The 17,265-nt window shown below is 41.3% G+C and overlaps 1 protein-coding gene across 1 annotated transcript in view; it reads left to right on the top strand.

Annotated features, from left to right (window-relative positions):
- The window catches only part of prdm5 (PR domain containing 5), a 41,975-nt gene that overhangs the window by 11,591 nt on the left and 13,119 nt on the right, over positions 1-17,265 (top strand). Inside the window, exons 9-13 of the mRNA XM_031311882.2 lie at positions 506-590; positions 1,087-1,244; positions 1,761-1,854; positions 6,001-6,161; positions 9,645-9,738. Of these exons, the coding sequence (XP_031167742.1) occupies positions 506-590; positions 1,087-1,244; positions 1,761-1,854; positions 6,001-6,161; positions 9,645-9,738 (592 nt within the window). The remainder of the gene's footprint in view (positions 1-505; positions 591-1,086; positions 1,245-1,760; positions 1,855-6,000; positions 6,162-9,644; positions 9,739-17,265) is intronic.

Raw genomic sequence — 17,265 nt, 5'->3', positions numbered from 1 at the left:
AAGTTGTTCATAATAATTGAGTCCTACTTAAACACAAAGTGTTATAATAAATATGTCACACATTGTTCTTATAGCTTCCATCAAAGACATTGGTGCATTAAGTATTATTCTCGCAGTGGAGCAATCAAACTTTCCATAATGACACGTTAGCTCCGAAGCAGCTTAAAGCTGCCGTTATCATCATTTAGCTGAACAAGCTTTTGCAGTATCAGCTTTACAAGAGGAGCTGCTTTGCATTAGCATATGCTATTGTAGCTGTACGCCAGGGAACTATTGAATGTGCAATTATTGGAGCAATGCTCTGAAGCAGAAAAGGGATTGGAACTTTTCATCACTTTAATTGCTTTTCTGTCAGTAGACATCACTCCAATGTAAACGGACTTGATTTACTTTCTGTTGACTATCGCAGACCGTGATCCTCCAACTTTTCCGTGCTCTTTACCCTAAGTTTTTATTTAAAATTACCAGCAAGACCAAAACTTTCTCTTTTACTCTTTTGTTGTAGGTACATGAAATACTTGACTGCCACGCATGTGACAAGAAGTTCATTTCTACAAATCAGCTAAAACGTCATATGATCACACACTCAGGTAAGAAAATGGTGCCTTAAATACATCAGTCCTTAAAGAAATAGTTCAGCTTCTTTAAAGTCGGGTTGTACGAGGTACTTATCCATAGTCAGTGTATTACTTACAGGAGATGGTTACATAAAGCAGACAGGAGTACCGGCACGGACGCTAAGCAATGTACTGCTGTGGACGGGGGCAGCAGCTTAACGTATTTTAGACACCTGAAAAAGACCCACTTCAAAAAATCAATACCTGTTTCAGTGTATGCTATATTTAGAATATTTTCAGCGCTTGCCGTCAGACAGCCCTTTTCCGACTGGGAACTGAAGCCATTACCTATGCTCTCTTCAAAGCCAAACAGTCATTTTACTTAGCAGAACACTGGAGTAGCTGCCATCTACTGTAGTTAAAGCACTGACTATGTATAAGTACCTAACCTTATATAACCCCACAAAAAATAACAAATTATCCCTTTAACTTAATGTGTCATCTCTTTCTTAATCTAACCAATGATTAGAGAAGCGACCGTATACCTGTGAGATCTGCAGTCGTTCGTTCAAGCGCCTGGACCAGGTGACGGCTCATAAGATCATCCACAGCGAGGACAAACCATACAAATGCAAGCTGTGCGGGAAAGAGTTTGCCCACCGCAACGTCTACAAGAATCACAAGAAGGTGAGCAGATGTGGTATCACACACACATACCGTTACACCGGGGGAGGTCATTGTAATTAGGCTTTCACAACAGCGGAAATGACTTTCTTGATACGATTACATGTAGCTGATTGCCGTTTGCTGAGAAGAGGCATTAATTGAAAGGCGGAGTCACTTCAAAGCTAGAATTATTAGTGAGGCTGTAATCAATCAGGGTCTCGTTGGTGGCGGGTATCTGTGGGGTCTCTGGCCTGCACCACCCCATGAGCTCCCCCATGTTTACTTTTGGGATTGAGGTGTCACTCAGATAGATAGGCCGGGGATGGATAGGGGGGGGCAGAAAAACAGAAGCACTTTGAACTTAAAGCCCCTCGAGCTGCTTGTCCTCATCAAGTCAACAAACCAAATCGGCTACAGAGCCTTCTGCATGATCCTCTCACATCAATTTAAGAAGCTTCATCAACATCCACGCGGAGGCAGGCGGCGGCTCGCCTTACACATTATAAACATGCTGACGCTGCTCTGCTCTCTCTGCAGACCCACTCCGAGGAAAGACCCTTCCAGTGTGAGGAGTGCAAAGCTCTGTTCCGCACCCCCTTCTCTCTACAGCGTCACTTACTCATCCACAACAGTAAGTATAGCAGAGTGGGAGAGCCCCCTGTGTGTTGTAGGGCTGTGCAATTAATCAAAATGTTATTCATTATTACGATTTCCGGCTCCTAATGATCACAAAAACAGAGTAATTGAGAAAAACGAGTTTTTTGCACGTTTCCTTTTCCAAGTAAGATGTGTTCAAACGAGGAAAAGTACCAAGGGAAATTTCACAGTTCGAGGTGTTTTCACTGTTGATTTGTTAACTGTTTCAATGTTTTTAAAGTTCAATAATTGCTTCCAAAAGTCAACGAGTAATCGTATTAAATAAGTGTGATTTCAATAGTGACCAAAATAATTGTGATTATGATTTTTTTCCACAATCGAGCAGCCCTAGTGTGTCGTCATGACCCTGCCCACAATGAATACATAAGTAGAGCTTCAACAATGTCTTGCAGTTGCAGCCCTACCCATAAGTTTAAAAGGTAATGTTGAAGTGCCAAGAAAGTTAGTGATATTTTTTTTAATTTTAAATGTTGAGTTAAAAATACCAAAACAAATCAAGTTATAATGATATTTTATGCATAACATGCAATAACTAAATGAGCCCTGTGAAACATGCAGTGGGTTTTGAGGAGAAATGACCTTGGAATAGATTATTTTATCCCTCCTGTAGTTTGATCAAGCCATCTAAAAATGTTGACCATCTTAATATCTCTTTGGAAAAAAGTTTGAAAACAAGCCTAGAGTCTAGTTTTTATGTGATTAGACGGTGCTATATTTCCATCTGTCTTCAACTCATCCTTACCCCTGTGGATATTTCCGTTAATAATAGACATCATAACTCTTTTAAACATCTCACCAAGGAGACATTACAGAGTGTTCAGGTTGTCTGCTGGTCCCTGGCTGCTGTGACCCAGCAGAGACTTTTCTTCCCCAGACAGTCGAGCCTTGGCAGGATGCAGCGCTGGTCCTCCAATTGAGCCAGATAACAAAGAGATTGTAAAGCTCAAGGCATTTCCTGCCGCTGTCTCAGGAGGCAGGCCATATAATACCAGGACTCGTATTCTGTATCAAGTTCTAGATAGCATGTGGGGCGGGAGGATCCAGTGTGTGATTTCACTGTAGGTAAGAGAATAGACATGCCATTGAATTATTGTGCCTGTCTCTGTGAGTTAACGTTAGTGCACATACACGTTAGCTCTCTAGCGATTGTCTCAAAATGAGAAAATGAAGCACAGATGTCACAGCATTTTTAGGTGAAATCTAATTTTTTTTCTCCAAAGTAATGCAAGAACAGTTTCATATTTTTATTCTAAATGCCTTGTACTTTTTTTTTTGTCTTGTACTCTCTTTAACTGGACACACTTGCCCTAAATTGCTTGTTTCAAATTGATGAATGCCAAGTGTTCGTTAGATTTGATTATTAGCGTAATCCATGCCCACAAATTTCTACCTAAGGCTTCTTGTTCCACTCCTTTTGTGTACGTTTCATTCACAAAAATATCACGTAATCTCAGTAAAAAGAAGACTTTAATACTACCGAGACCTGCTGTCGGAAATCAGCGGACAAAAAAACAGCACAGGGTAACAGTGTCAGTAGTTGCATTAGGGGACCTGAAAGCGAGAAAATATTACGACAGCTGCCATCATACAGCTGATATTACACTGGTAGGTGTTATAATGGAGGATGACCCTTATGTTGGAGTGGGAAAATAACATCTACTGAAATATAAAAAACAAGAAACCTCACAGCTGTCTGTGAATTGGCAAGCCAAGATTAATTTTATTTAAGTTGATATCTGCAACATATTTAAACTCCAAATCCATTCAGATTCTGCAGTCAGTTTTTCCCGGTTAGGATTCCTACAGTGTTCATCGTTCAGGAGGTTTAAAAAAAAAAACACTGAATAAAGCCGTTTTCATGTTAAAAATCTAAAATGAGTTAAAAATCGGTGCGGCTGGAGCCGAGCTGCCACAAGCTCAGCTTGTTTCTCTGATAACTTTAGATCCAGATGTCCGATGACTAAAACAACCAAGATCTAAAAAAGTGTATTGTTAAGTTAAGTCAATTCGTGACAGATTCTGGCAGACAACCACAATGCTTGACGCATACGTAAAGGGGATATGACGCCATTGACAGGCTACCAAATGACACGGACCGTGTCCTTGATTAAAATTTCAGATTTCTTTGTTGGAAACATTTGGGATAATGTAAGTACTCAACTCAGCAAACTATATAACAGGAGTCTAGTTGTTTTTAGACATTTTATTGTGTAAAAGTTAAATATTATCTTTCATTTATTTTATTTATAAGGACAACGCACAGACACCATTTCTGTCAATGTGCCAGTGTTAGCCAGCGGGCTAATTTTCAACTGTGTTGCTTAGGCGACCAAGATGTTTTGAGACCAGAGCAGTTCAAGTCAAACAAAAGTTGTTGTTTTTTATCATTGAGAAAGGCAGACTTACTGTTACTACCTGTTATTTATATGATCTCAATGAAATTGAAAATGAAGTTGACTTTGCTTTGTATTGTCCATATTAACATGATTTAAGATTGTAATTATTTAACAAAGTTAAAGAGATGGGGCAGTATATAGATCTGTTAGTTTGGTTGTTTGAACATAAAACATTTTCATTTCATTTGCAGACTTTTTAGAACAAGCATGGGCTGTAAGGAAGACAGCTTTGTATCGATGGTTCTCTGTCTGGAAGTGACATTGCTTGTTTATTTATTTACTTATTTATTTATTTTTCTGTGGCTGTAGTTATGTTTTATGTATGAAATGTTTAGTTCTAGTTGGACAATTTATGGGTTACACAATTGTGTTGTGGCTGCTGTAATATGTTTTCTTTGTTATTTCTTTTGTGCAAAGTAGAGTATGTTGTGTGTGGACATTGGACCGGAGGCTGTGGATGAAATTACTTCTGTTTTGGTGTCATGTAATTCCGTGTGGGATGGGCCACTTAGTGGCATGACACGTAAATAAAATATCATATCAAATCATATCATATCATATCATACATCCTATCTGGACAGATCTGGACTACTGGAGTTTTGTTCGAAAAAGTTCTAAAAACAAGAAAACTGTTGAATGCGACAAGTTCTCGTTAATTATTCGTACGAGCCACTTCAGAACGAATCTGTTAGTATGTGTGGTTCTTGCCCAAAGAAACATGCACAGCACATTTATGTAGAGTTACATGTCAGTTGTGGTCTTCTAGTTGTTTCAAGACCCCCGAGAACATTCCTGTGTGTATGTTAACGTATAAATCACTATCATTGCATGGTTTAATACCAGACTGAAGCCCTGCTGCAAGTAATAATGAAATCTTTATGCGAGGGTGTCGTTGACATTAATTATCATCAAGTGGATGTTTTGATTTGATTAAAAACACAATGGACCTCAGCTTTCACTGTTGTCCAGTTTATTGAGCTGACCATCATCTGCCTTGGTAACAGGAGAATGAGCACAAGCTTGTAACCACTTGCTCCCGCCAAACACACGCACACGCACACACATACGCACACGCACGCACGCACGCACGCACACACACACACACACACACACACACACACACACACACACACACACACACACACACACACACACCAAACTACTCTGTGAAAATTGAATGATCTCCATATAATGGAAACAACTACTCCGCAACAATAGAGGCTGTTGTTTGGAGACAGAGAGCAGAGGCGTGAAGGAAAACGTCAGGCTGCACTCTGTGAACAGCTGAGATTGTGCCCCATCGTACTGTCAGTGTACTGTCTGTCTGGCGTTTTAGTGCTTGTCAGTGGAATGATTAATGCAATAAGGGATGTTTTTTTTTGCACTGTAAAAAAGTAAGACAGAACCATTTGACGTTCAACTGAAACATATGGCAAAGCAGTTTGCTTTACTGTTTCCCCTTGGATATGTTAAGCTACCAATGCACAATAAAGGACGACTCCTGTTAAAAAAAAAAAAAAGAACCCAGAACCAGACTTTTCTAAGACTATTGTTCAGGGTTGTCTGGTGCAGCGAAACACCCCTCTTTGTATGTTCCTGCCCACACAATCGCTCCCGGTGAAATTGGGTCCACTCTCGCTGTGCGTGATGACTGTGCGTTTAGAGGCACAACAATAGATGAACTGCAAATGGCTCTTACAAATGTTCCTCTATGCTCGCTGCAGGTGAGAGGACATTCAAGTGTGACCATTGCGACGCCACCTTCAAGAGGAAAGACACGCTCAATGTTCACATCCAGGTGGTGCACGATGGCCATAAGAAGTATAAGTGCGACCTGTGTGAGAAGGCCTTTGTCACTCCTTCTGTCCTCAAGAGCCACAAGAAGGTGAGTGTTTGCTGGAGCCAGACAACCTCAATCACAGCCAGTGATTGCATGTCTGCCAGGGCTGTCACTTTGTCCCGAAATTGAGTTCAAGCTTAATTTTTGTTGCATTTATTTGAAATGCACATAGTTGAAATGTAACGGTTAGAAAATAACGTATGAAACCTTGCAAAATGACGTTGATTGATACGATTATCTTGCACGAAAGTACATATAGTTGCTAAGAATATACTTATGCATTTTTTGTCAGATTATTCATTAGGGGTGGGGGAAATAATCCATTCACGAATGTATCATGATTTTCTTTGCAACGATTTTTAAAATCGATTATTTATATATATTTTTACCAACGATTCACCTAAAAATTTTCTGTTTAAACACTACATTGTATCTGTTTCCAGCAAAACAGACCAAAAACGGAAAATGCAAAAAATCCATTTTCTGTACTTCTTTACAAATGAAATAAATGTCAGACATGTAATGTGCATTCTTCTTAGAAAACAATTACTTTTTTGAAATGTCTCATGATACATTGTCTCTAGAAGTGTATTATTCAACTTTTGTTTTTGTTAAAGAAGGGAAAAAAAATCGCAATACTCAATACTATCGAATCGCAATACTTCTAGAATCGCAGTTAATGAAAATCGCAATACAAATCGAATCGGCACCCATGGATCGTGAAAGAATCGAATCGGGACAAACGCATATCGTCCCAGCCCTATTATTCATCATCAATCTTCTGCTGTCAAACTAAATTTAAAAGGGAAGAAATGACAGCCCAACCATCTACTTTACCAAAATGTGTCCATTGTTTCACATCCAGTTAGTCCTCGTCTCATGAAGGTGATGCAGCTAACTGTTGTAATATCGTGGACTGTCAAACCTGACGGGGACATCCATCTTGACCGTTGCTGCCCATGAAGGCTTGGAAATCAATTCCTATGATGATTAGAAATGGCAGTTAGCCCATTAGCTCTGCAGGGTTTCAAAGCCCCAAACAGATCTCGCTGCAGATTATGAGCCCTAAATCTGACAACGTCCGGTGTGGTTATGGATCAAGATTGAAACCAAACAGCTTCTTGGCACACGGCTAAAGAAAATGTCTTGGAGGTTGTCTCAGAACAGTAGGGCCGAAGACAGGCATGTTGAACTGTCTCGCTGCTTACAGGCTTTTGGAGGCTGCTGGGAGATCTGGCCTTGATCAAAGCCAGGTTGCCGAGGAGATGACAACTTACTGGGCGTGTTTACACTCGCAGAGTAACCCTGCTTTTGGCCATACTATTGTTGAGGTCTTATTTAATGTACACCTTGATACTCTGCAACTGTTTGTCTGAGTAAACTTTGGCCCCCAAACAATCCCATATAGTTTCCACAGCCATCTTTTGTTAGTATCAAATCTAACCGTAGCTCTGTGCACCGTGTCTGATTCTGCCCATATGATGGAAATCAGAAGTTACATGGAGTAAGATAAAGTGACTTTTTGAACATCATGAAAGCCAAAACATCTGATCCAGGTTTGTTAGGATCACAGTATGAGCTTACCGCCATTATTCTAACAGTTATGATGCTTTTGAGTATGATTATTTCCATTATAGATTCCTCTGTCATTTTTTTTCTTCATATAATCAATTAATCATTCAGTCTTTGAAATAGAAACATTGTTTAAAAAATAGTCAGAAAATGCCAAGGGGACTTTTTAAAAAAAAAAGGTTTTGTTTTACTCAACCAACATCAAAACACGAATATGTTAAATTTATACAATGATATGTAACAGAGAGAAGCACATTTGAGAATCTGTAACCAGCAAACGTTTGGCATTTTTGATTGAAAAATGATTGAACGAATTGATCGATTTTCAAAGTAGTTCAAGATGGGACAGAACGGATGTATACCTTTGTGTCTTTCTTTGTGTCACGCAGTATGTGCTGTTGCAGCAGTTGCTTGTGCAAATGAACAGTAGTGCGGCCCATGTCTGACAGAACAGGCCTGAGTTATTCGTGGAGCGCTCTTGTGTTACAGTCGATGCTTTCTCCTCAGTGAGCCTGGATTCGTGTTATATGAGAGGGCGTGTGTGTCAGCATGTATGTGCATGTATTGTATGTTTTGCACATTATACAAGATAGTCTCACCTCTGTCAGTGCTATTCTGGAAGAATTCACCCATGACTGAAAATTACAGGGTTGGATTTTGAGTAGTTACAGGCACACAGAACAATTATATATAAAAACTTTGAATCATTACCTACAACTCCCAATAAATTCCACACTTATGATTCGGAACGTGGTGTTCCCAAGTGAAATTGCTAGCGTTCCCCCCTGGCTGTCTGCCTGTGAAGGTAGAATAGCAGTGATGTTTGCTCTGTTGTACAAACAACTAACTAAATACATGCAACACTGCTCCATCTGGGACACATGTGTTCATAAATATGTGGATTTGTTTGTCTGTATGTATGTGTGACCATGTGAATGTGCATGCATGTGTTTGTTAATGTGCATGCGAGTGTGTGTGTGTCTGTGTGAGCGTGTGTGCGTGCGTGCGTGTGTGCGCGCGTGTGCGTGTGCGTGCGTGCGTGTGTGTGTGTGTGTGTGTGTGTGTGTGTGGATGGAGCCTTTGTAACGAAACACCCGAGGTGTCAGAGGGACACAGTGGGTTGATGGAGGAAAGGATGGGGGCCCAGAGAGGAGGTGTTCCTGTATTGTTGTACTGCTGTTGAAACTGTCGCTCTGAGTTTGAGCCTTTCATACTCAAGATTATTCTCGGGAATTTACTAACAGGCCAGGAGGAGGAATTCAGAGCGTATACTTTTCAACAACGAGAGAGAGCGAGGGGGGGAGGGGTTGGAGGAAAAGGTAGAGGAGGTAGTACATGCTTTCCACATGCGCTTCTTCCCTGTTTGCATGTGCAGCCCGTATGAGCGCACAGAGCTCAACACTGTGGACTGCTGGGAGGTGAAGGGAGAGGAAGAAGAGGGAGGAGGAGGATGCATTCATGCACCATGGCCTTTAGTCCCCCGGGCTTTGGACCCTGGCAAATCTGCATCGTCTGTGTTCTTTGATCCTGCCTTCAGGGCAGCTCAGTGGATCCACTGTCATGTGAACATGTGCATCTCCATTCCACTAGTTAGTGGTGCATTATGGGAGAAAACTACATTTAGTGTATTCTTTACCCAATCAGAGCAGATCAAGTTTTAATCTAAAGAGACTGGCATTTAAAGTGGAACTAGATGATGGAGTTTTTTTTTTTTTACCAAGCAAAAACAATACCAAAATCAGATTACATTTGTATGAATGGGTTGAAGACACAGTATACCAGAGTTTAATTTTCTACTTTTGATGAGTATCTGATACGTATAATGTCCTGACGTTGAATTCCAGCTATCACAGTAGATCACTTTTTACTTTGTAATGTAGGAAGGATGTGATGATGAATGTTACAAATGTTTTTCTTAACATCAACCACATGTCTGTTTTATCATTTCGGTGCCAGACACACACGGGAGAGAAGGAGAAGATCTGCCCATACTGCGGACAAAAGTTTGCCAGCAACGGCACGCTAAGGGTCCACATCCGCAGCCATACAGGTCAGTGGCCCTCCACAGGTCAATGCTTTGTTAATCCACCTTCCATCAGCTGCCATTAACATCACCTACTACAGCCCTAATGATTAGAGGTCTGGACACGGGATACTAAATACCAACACCTTGTATTAATTGTCATTTGCATTATGTATGATGCTCAGCTCTTACTGTACCACCTTTACACCACACTCACTGCTCAGGTCACGACTATCCACCTAACAACATAACATATTACACATTTTAATATTAGAAAACGCCAACATGATACAGCACTGCTTGTTCCAGTCTTTGCTCTGCCACAAAAATAGAGCCCTGGATGTTCATTAAACTGCCTTAAACTGGAAAGCCACACATTCCTGTGTGTTTCCTTACCAACAGACTGGTGCAGAGACCTGGCACGGCCTCACACACACACACACACACACACGCACGCACACACACACACACACACACACACACACACACACACACACACACTTCTTGGCCTCTAGACTCACTCTTTCTTTCCCTCTCTCTTCTGTCTTACTGTTGGCTGTCTCCCTCTTTTTCTCACTCCTACTGAACTTCATTTATTTCTCTCTCTCTCGTGTTGTCTTCCCATTGTCCTGTTGTTTTTTTAGGAGTTTGAAGACATCACTTTACTGTGCTTGCTCTCTGGCTTCAGACTCGCCCGCTAAAATGCACTTAAGTTCTGTAGATTTCCTATGAACCATGCCAATCCTCCTCACAGGTCTTGATCTTCTAAACTTCCTATTGAATCCAGGTAGAGTCTGTCATCATTACCAGCCCACATAGACCCCCTGATTGGCAAATCAGTTACCTAATATAATCGTTTTTTAATATAACGCTCAGTCAGCTTCATTCAATCCATGTCTTGTGCTGAGTCCATACCACACTTAAAGAAATATTTTACTGATTTAAATCCAGCTCTGTGTCATGGCAGTGTGGGCTGTGTGTTTAGATAAAGAGTGGTTGGCTTCCCTCCGTGGCGACAGTGCACAGAGCTCTCTGCGGAGCAGAGCAAGTGGCGCGAAAGTGATGCGAAATGTGTCACAGAGGTCCGCCGAAACATGTTGTTTTGAATCATCTGGTGGATCTCGACAGCCGTCTGCTCCAACGTGCACTGGAGCCACTGAGGGAAGCCAAACACCGTTCATCTAAAGACACTGCCCACACAAAGATGACACAGAGCTGGATTAAAATCGGTAAAGTATCCCTTTAAATCATATGTGTAGCCTCTTCAAACATTCCTGTCAGGTGTTGACAGGATTAGTGTGTCAAAAAGTGTGTGTATATTTCAGTGCTAGCCGGACAATGGTCCTACCACACTTTGTCAACAGCGTCCTTTGTATCCGTGTGTGCGCGAGCTGCGTATGTGTGTGTTTTTTTCGTACATGTGTGTGCGAAGAACAAACCAACAGAAAGAGAGAAAGTATTCCAGTATGAGCTGCGGCCCAGTCTGATTGTATTTATATAGAATAAACAAAAGAGAGGAATGCTGGGGGAGGGGTGGGAGCCGAGGGGACACCTCAAAGAAAGAAAGGAGTAAAGAGAGAAAAGACCACTCCAAGAAAGCATCCAGCCGGATGACCCTTGACCCTGACTGGCTGTAAATCTGTCCCCTCATTCTATAGACTGGGATTTTTTTTGTTTGTTGCCTTTTTGTGTGGGAGGAAAAAATAAGCTTTGGTGAAAAGTGCGAGTCGTTCCCTGAGCGACAATCCAGACAAGACTCATCTTGTTCTCAAATAGAGAGAGTAATTTTGCACACACAGCTCATGTAACCCATTATGTAGATTGTGTGATAAATGTGTAAATCATAAAACGACCCTGTTTATTTAAGAAAAACTTTAAACACGGGTAGTGTGTCAGTAATCTCTTAAAGAAGGCCACCAGCTGAGGTAAAGACCTTTAAATCGACGGCTTCTCTGGATGCCGGACAGGATCTTGTTTGTCTTCCTGCTTCACAGGAACAAGTCAGTGTTGATTATTTACCTGCTGAACACAGAGGACTTTGTACAGATTACTTGGAGATTTCCTTCCCCTATCATTTTACCATGAAACACTAGAGAGCATTATGGGACAAATGGGGAAAGTGAGAAATAGATGAAAGAGAAATTTTAAAAACATCTACTTGAGAGCGTTAAGTAGCTGGCAAGACGTGTACTGTATATTTGGCTTGGATTTTGTTTCAATTTAATTTGATTAAAACATGGTGCTCAAAGAAATTAGTTGTAGTGCTACAGAGGCAGGCGTCTTCTCAGAGAGCAGCCTTTATGAGATCACCGACAACCCATAAAATGTGAGCTGTCAAAAACTTGGACTGGATGTTGGAGACGTTGTGGAACTCAGGAGTTATGATGGATGTTTCTATCATTTTCTAAATAGTTCTTTTTGGCCCTGTGATGTGTCCTTCTCCACATCACAGCTCGGTGAGAGTCGATTTTCCCACCATGTGTGCCATGATGTGGTAAATAACCGTAGTGGGGTCATGAAAATTATTTGTGCCAAGGGAAATGTTGACAGAACCCAGTGCCTCGGCGTCACACTGACATCATAGGACATGTCATGTGTGGGCACAGTGATCAGTGTAAAGCCATGAGCTGTGCTACAACAAATTGGTGTGGCATTTTAACCCTTGAAAATGATGATGTAGTGTTTATGTTGTATAATGAATCAAGCTTCAGTATTTAGACTTTTTCCACATGCACAGACAGACCAAGGTCTCCAGTGTGCTTGCACATGTTCAGCAATCAAAAGGGGAACACTTGGATACTCATAACATCATCATCATAACCAACAAATAAAATATTTGTTTCCTGTAAATTTAACAAGCAGAAACATGAGGCAGAACAAAACAAAAAGCAAACACCTTTCCAATGTGTCAACTTTACACAGCTGTCTGAGATGGGGTTAATTTAAGCCACCATGGTTTGAAAGGCCACACCAATTTTTTCACTGGGATTGTCATATATTTCTCTAAAAACAAAAACATATGCCTTTACAATTATTTGAAGATATAACATCAAAAAATGTGCACATAGTGGCATTAAAGGGCCACAATTTAGTTTAGTTAGCAATTTAGTTTGGCACTTCCTGACAGCATTAGGTTTTTTTTTCTCCAGAAAGCTCCCTCCTGAGCCACAGAAGCAGTTATACAACTTGTAACATAAAGATCTGTGCCCCTTTAATATACTGATCAGAGAAAGAGCAACAGGCCTGCATTCTCACAGGCCTAGGCCACAGGGTATTTATTATTGTCAAATCCCATATTCTGTTATTATCAGGTTATATACAGTAGATAAAATACATACAGGCCAACGTCTGGTGTCTGGTTTTTCTCAGAGACTTAGAGAAAGGAGTGGTTGGTCTAACTTTTGTATTACAGATGACAAGAAAAATAGATCTGCCTCACTGAACTTGAAGCTTGTGTTATAGTTGTGTACAACCTGAAGCATTTTCAGTAAATACATTTCATCTAAACTTTGAAACATTTGTATAATTATACAAAAGGCCGTGCCAGAAAACTTTATACAAAACATTCAATGTGCATTTTCAGTGATGTGTTTTACAGTGAATTGCTGTAATAGAGATTGCTCTGAGGTCACAGTTCTTTGTGTTATTATGGGTTTCTCAGTGAGACCGAAATTGATATTAAAACAATATACAATACAATCAATATTTATTTCCTTTTCAGTAATGGAAAAGAAAAAGAGAAAATAACACCAGGACTTGTTCATGGAAAATACCATCTTAATTTTATAAACACACACTTGCTATCCCACTAGCACCGGACACAGGATACTAATTGTCTCGATAATGGTGTCATTTGTTACAGTAATTATACACAGCCATATTTTGATGTTTTAAAAAGGCTACACATTGCAGCTTTAGGTGCTCTCACGACAGAACAACTGCCCTCAAATGGACATCTGGTAGAACTCTGGAATCACTGAACCTATTTACGCACAGATGATTTTGTTTGTCTTTACTGTGGTCATGGTTACAATCTTGAAAAGTAAAATCACTATGTACTGAATTATTGTCTCTGTGATAAATAGTGCTGCGCTATCGCAGCTTGGTCTCTTTTTTTTCGGGTGCCGTGCAGATGCTTAATTTGGATTGAGGATAGAGTTTTGAGACGCGTGTCAGGAGTTCAGATCTGCTGCATGTGCGGTAAGGCGAGTCTGTCTGATACCTTCACATGGGCGAGTTTAAGGAAATTGTTTGAGGAAGTGGAGAAATCTACCGAGACCCTGGCTATAATGGAAAGGTCAAGTGTAAAAGTTGTTGGGCGTTCTTACGGCTCATCAAAGGCGATCTCTTATCATCTCCAACACACTGATATCACATTACTTCCGTGGCCCCTGTCGGCATGTGACACAGGGCAGAGAGAAGGACAGTGGAGGGCCACTGTCTGGCTGAACTGGAGGAAGATGGGAATTAATTTTTTGACGGACAGCACTAATGTCTTTCAGACCGGAGCCCCGAAGCTACAAAGCGTTCTCCATAACAGGAACGCTGTGCGGCAGGCAGGACGACAAAGCCGGCCATCTGCTAACCAGACACACGGCCGTACGCACACATATACAACACACAAGGGGTGCCAAACGGATCGATTAGCAGACAAGGAGTGTGAGGGCCACAGCGGGGGCCGGGGGAGACACCCAGGGTCAAAGAGATGGTGTACTGTTTCAGCACATGCTAAATCAGTTACCATCTCCACACACATAAAGCCCAGGCTCAGTGCTGCAGCCACCCCTCATAATCCCCAAACAATCTGGCTCAATCTGGAGAATAAGTGGAGGGTTTCTAGTTACAGTAACACTCAGCCAAACAGACACAAAGCCTCTCGCACGAATAACAGAGACCCATGTTGCAAAAATGTTACTACTTAGGTTCCTGAGTAATATTTGTTTATTTCCTGTTACGCTAAAGGATTGAGTTGCTCATGATTCATTAAGAGCAGGTTGAACCAGTGGAAAAGCAATGACTGTTGAATTAAAGTAGTTTTGAGTGGGATATGTGCTCTATAAGTGACCATATTTATGAATGACCTCTTTTGGAATATATGGATAATTATCCAGATGAGGCGCACATGTCCAGAATCAGAGAGTGTATAGGTTAAGTAGGTGAATTGGTGTGCACTTATTGTGAGCCTCTGTGTTAGCAGGGTGTGGTGTATTAACTGACAATAGCCAGCTCCTGGGAGGGATGTGAGCCAAGCTACAGAAGTACACTGGCATACCGCGCTCCGGCGCAATTAGCACACTAATGCCTTCCCCAGGACTCCCCAAGGCTAACGCTGGGACCTTAACCCGATACCACACATGCTACAGAAGACATAGGAGTTGCTCTCCTCTTTCTCAAAACACATCTGGGATTCAGATTTTCCTGTTTGTCAACAAAACCCCCCCTAGAGCTGAAATTGCGCAGAATGGGACAGAATGGCGAGCTGCCCTCTGCACATATTTCAGTATGGGTAATCAGTGCACATCTGTCACGTTAACCCTTTCCGACACCAACGTAAGGGTTACACATTTCATTACTTTGTGTCACAGCGCTCCTCATTGTGCTCCGCTGAAGCCCTCATGTGGGGGGGAGGTTTACGGTGGGTTTAAACCCTGACTTGTATGTCGTGACAGCTGTCGCAGCTTCTCTGTTAACAGACACAGGATTTGTGTATCACAAATGGTTTTAATATAACCATTGTAGTCCTAATAAAAATGTATAAAGTCAAAGTAGTAGTCGGACACAAATGGATAAATGAGTAAATCTGCCCAGTCTCATCAAGTCAGGGACAGAAAACAGCACCAATATTCAAATTAACACATTTAAATGTAAAATATCAAAACAAAACGATATGAAATATTTACTGTGTACCTCAATCAAACCATACTTTCTTGCTGTAAAGAACAGAAGAGAAACATTCCTTCAGCACAGTTGTGTTCATAGCACTGGGAGATAATATTACTTTTCTCATATGCTCCCTAGATGGATATTCTTTGCATTTTGAATCCCAAAGAAACACAGCTAATTAACCTTATTACTTAAAGGGGCAAAACATCTCCCCCATCAATAAAATTACTTGCTTGCCTGTTCAACAATTAGCCACTAAAGAGAGATTACTACGAAGCAGATAAGAAATGAGATTGTTGTACTGAAGGAATGAACACAGATGTGTAGCTGTAGGTATCTATTTTTAGCAGTGTTTCATTAGATTGTACTGTGTACACTTGCAGGCATATATTTAAATTCAGAAAAGAGTCATTTCCTATATCACGAGGAAGGGAATTTCAGAAAATGCTTTTTTAAGTTTGATTCCCTACTCTATTTTCTGAACACAGGATATTTATTTAGTTTGCTCTAGCTTTCTGATTAAGGGTATATCTATGAAATAAATTAAGCAATTATTGAACCCAGAATCTTTTCCTGTCTGAGACTTTAATTTCAGTATGGTTCTATAGGTTACCTCATATCCCTTCTATAGATTAATCAGCTCTGGTGCTCCTATCTGGCCTTTGGATCGGCACACGGTAAACAGATCCATGTGTCAGTGGACTGTTTGACTGACAGCCTGTCACTTTCTCTTTGTCATCATCGGTGTGTGCTCAGATAGGATCTGCAGGAGTTTTTCCCAACTGCTTTTGATCCAACTGGGATAAGCCACATTGCCTCTGATGTGCTCCTAAACTGTTGGCCAGTTGTAGCTCCGATAGCGAGCCATGAAGTGTAGCCAATATAAGCTTTTGCTCTGCAGTGGAAAGTCAGTGTGCATCAGAAATGAATGGAGTGAAAGATATCTGGTGTACCAGCAGCCAGGTCAAATCTGCGTTAAGGCTGACTTATGCTTCTGTGTTAAATCGATGCCGTGGGTACGTATCTAGGTACGTCGAAATACTGACCCTACGCCGGACCCTACGATGTAGCCTGACGTGCACCTCTCAAAAAATTTAACTAAATGTCGCAGCAGCGCACGTCGCTCAGCCGTGGCTTGGTAGCGTTGCATTTCCCCCCCGACTCATTTCCTGGTTCTCCTTCTCCATAAATAACATGAAATCAAGGAGAGGGTTAACTTTTCCTGCTCCAGATGTCTCACCGTGGTCAAAAAGAACAGGGGAGACACTTTGTTTCTCTCTCTATGCCTCTCTAGAGTCCTCGCTGTGAAGCGAATCACTCTCTCACTCACTCTACCACACACTCCCCACCCACAAACACGTGCCGGCCGTGCTATTCTCCTAAAGAGATCGACGCACCCACTAGGGATCGACCGATATGGATTTTTTAGTGCAGATGCGGATTCCGATTTTTTTTTTTCATCAGCCTTAGCCGATGACCGATACGGGCTGCCGATTTTCTTGAGCCGATATTTGGAGCCGATACTGCTTTTGCTCCCTCAATTTACATCATAAAAATGTAAACCCTGCCACACTGGATTTGTTTTCGGAATCTGCTCTGCCATTTCTTTAAAAATAATAAACAAAAACACAGATCAGTGTCACTTCTGCAATCATCTTACATTCATATCAC

Source organism: Sander lucioperca, chromosome 11 (genome assembly GCF_008315115.2).
Source record: "Sander lucioperca isolate FBNREF2018 chromosome 11, SLUC_FBN_1.2, whole genome shotgun sequence".
Classification (NCBI taxonomy): Eukaryota; Metazoa; Chordata; class Actinopteri; order Perciformes; family Percidae; genus Sander; species Sander lucioperca.
Note: the sequence above shows the minus strand (reverse complement) of the source record. Positions and strands in the feature narration are given on the sequence as shown.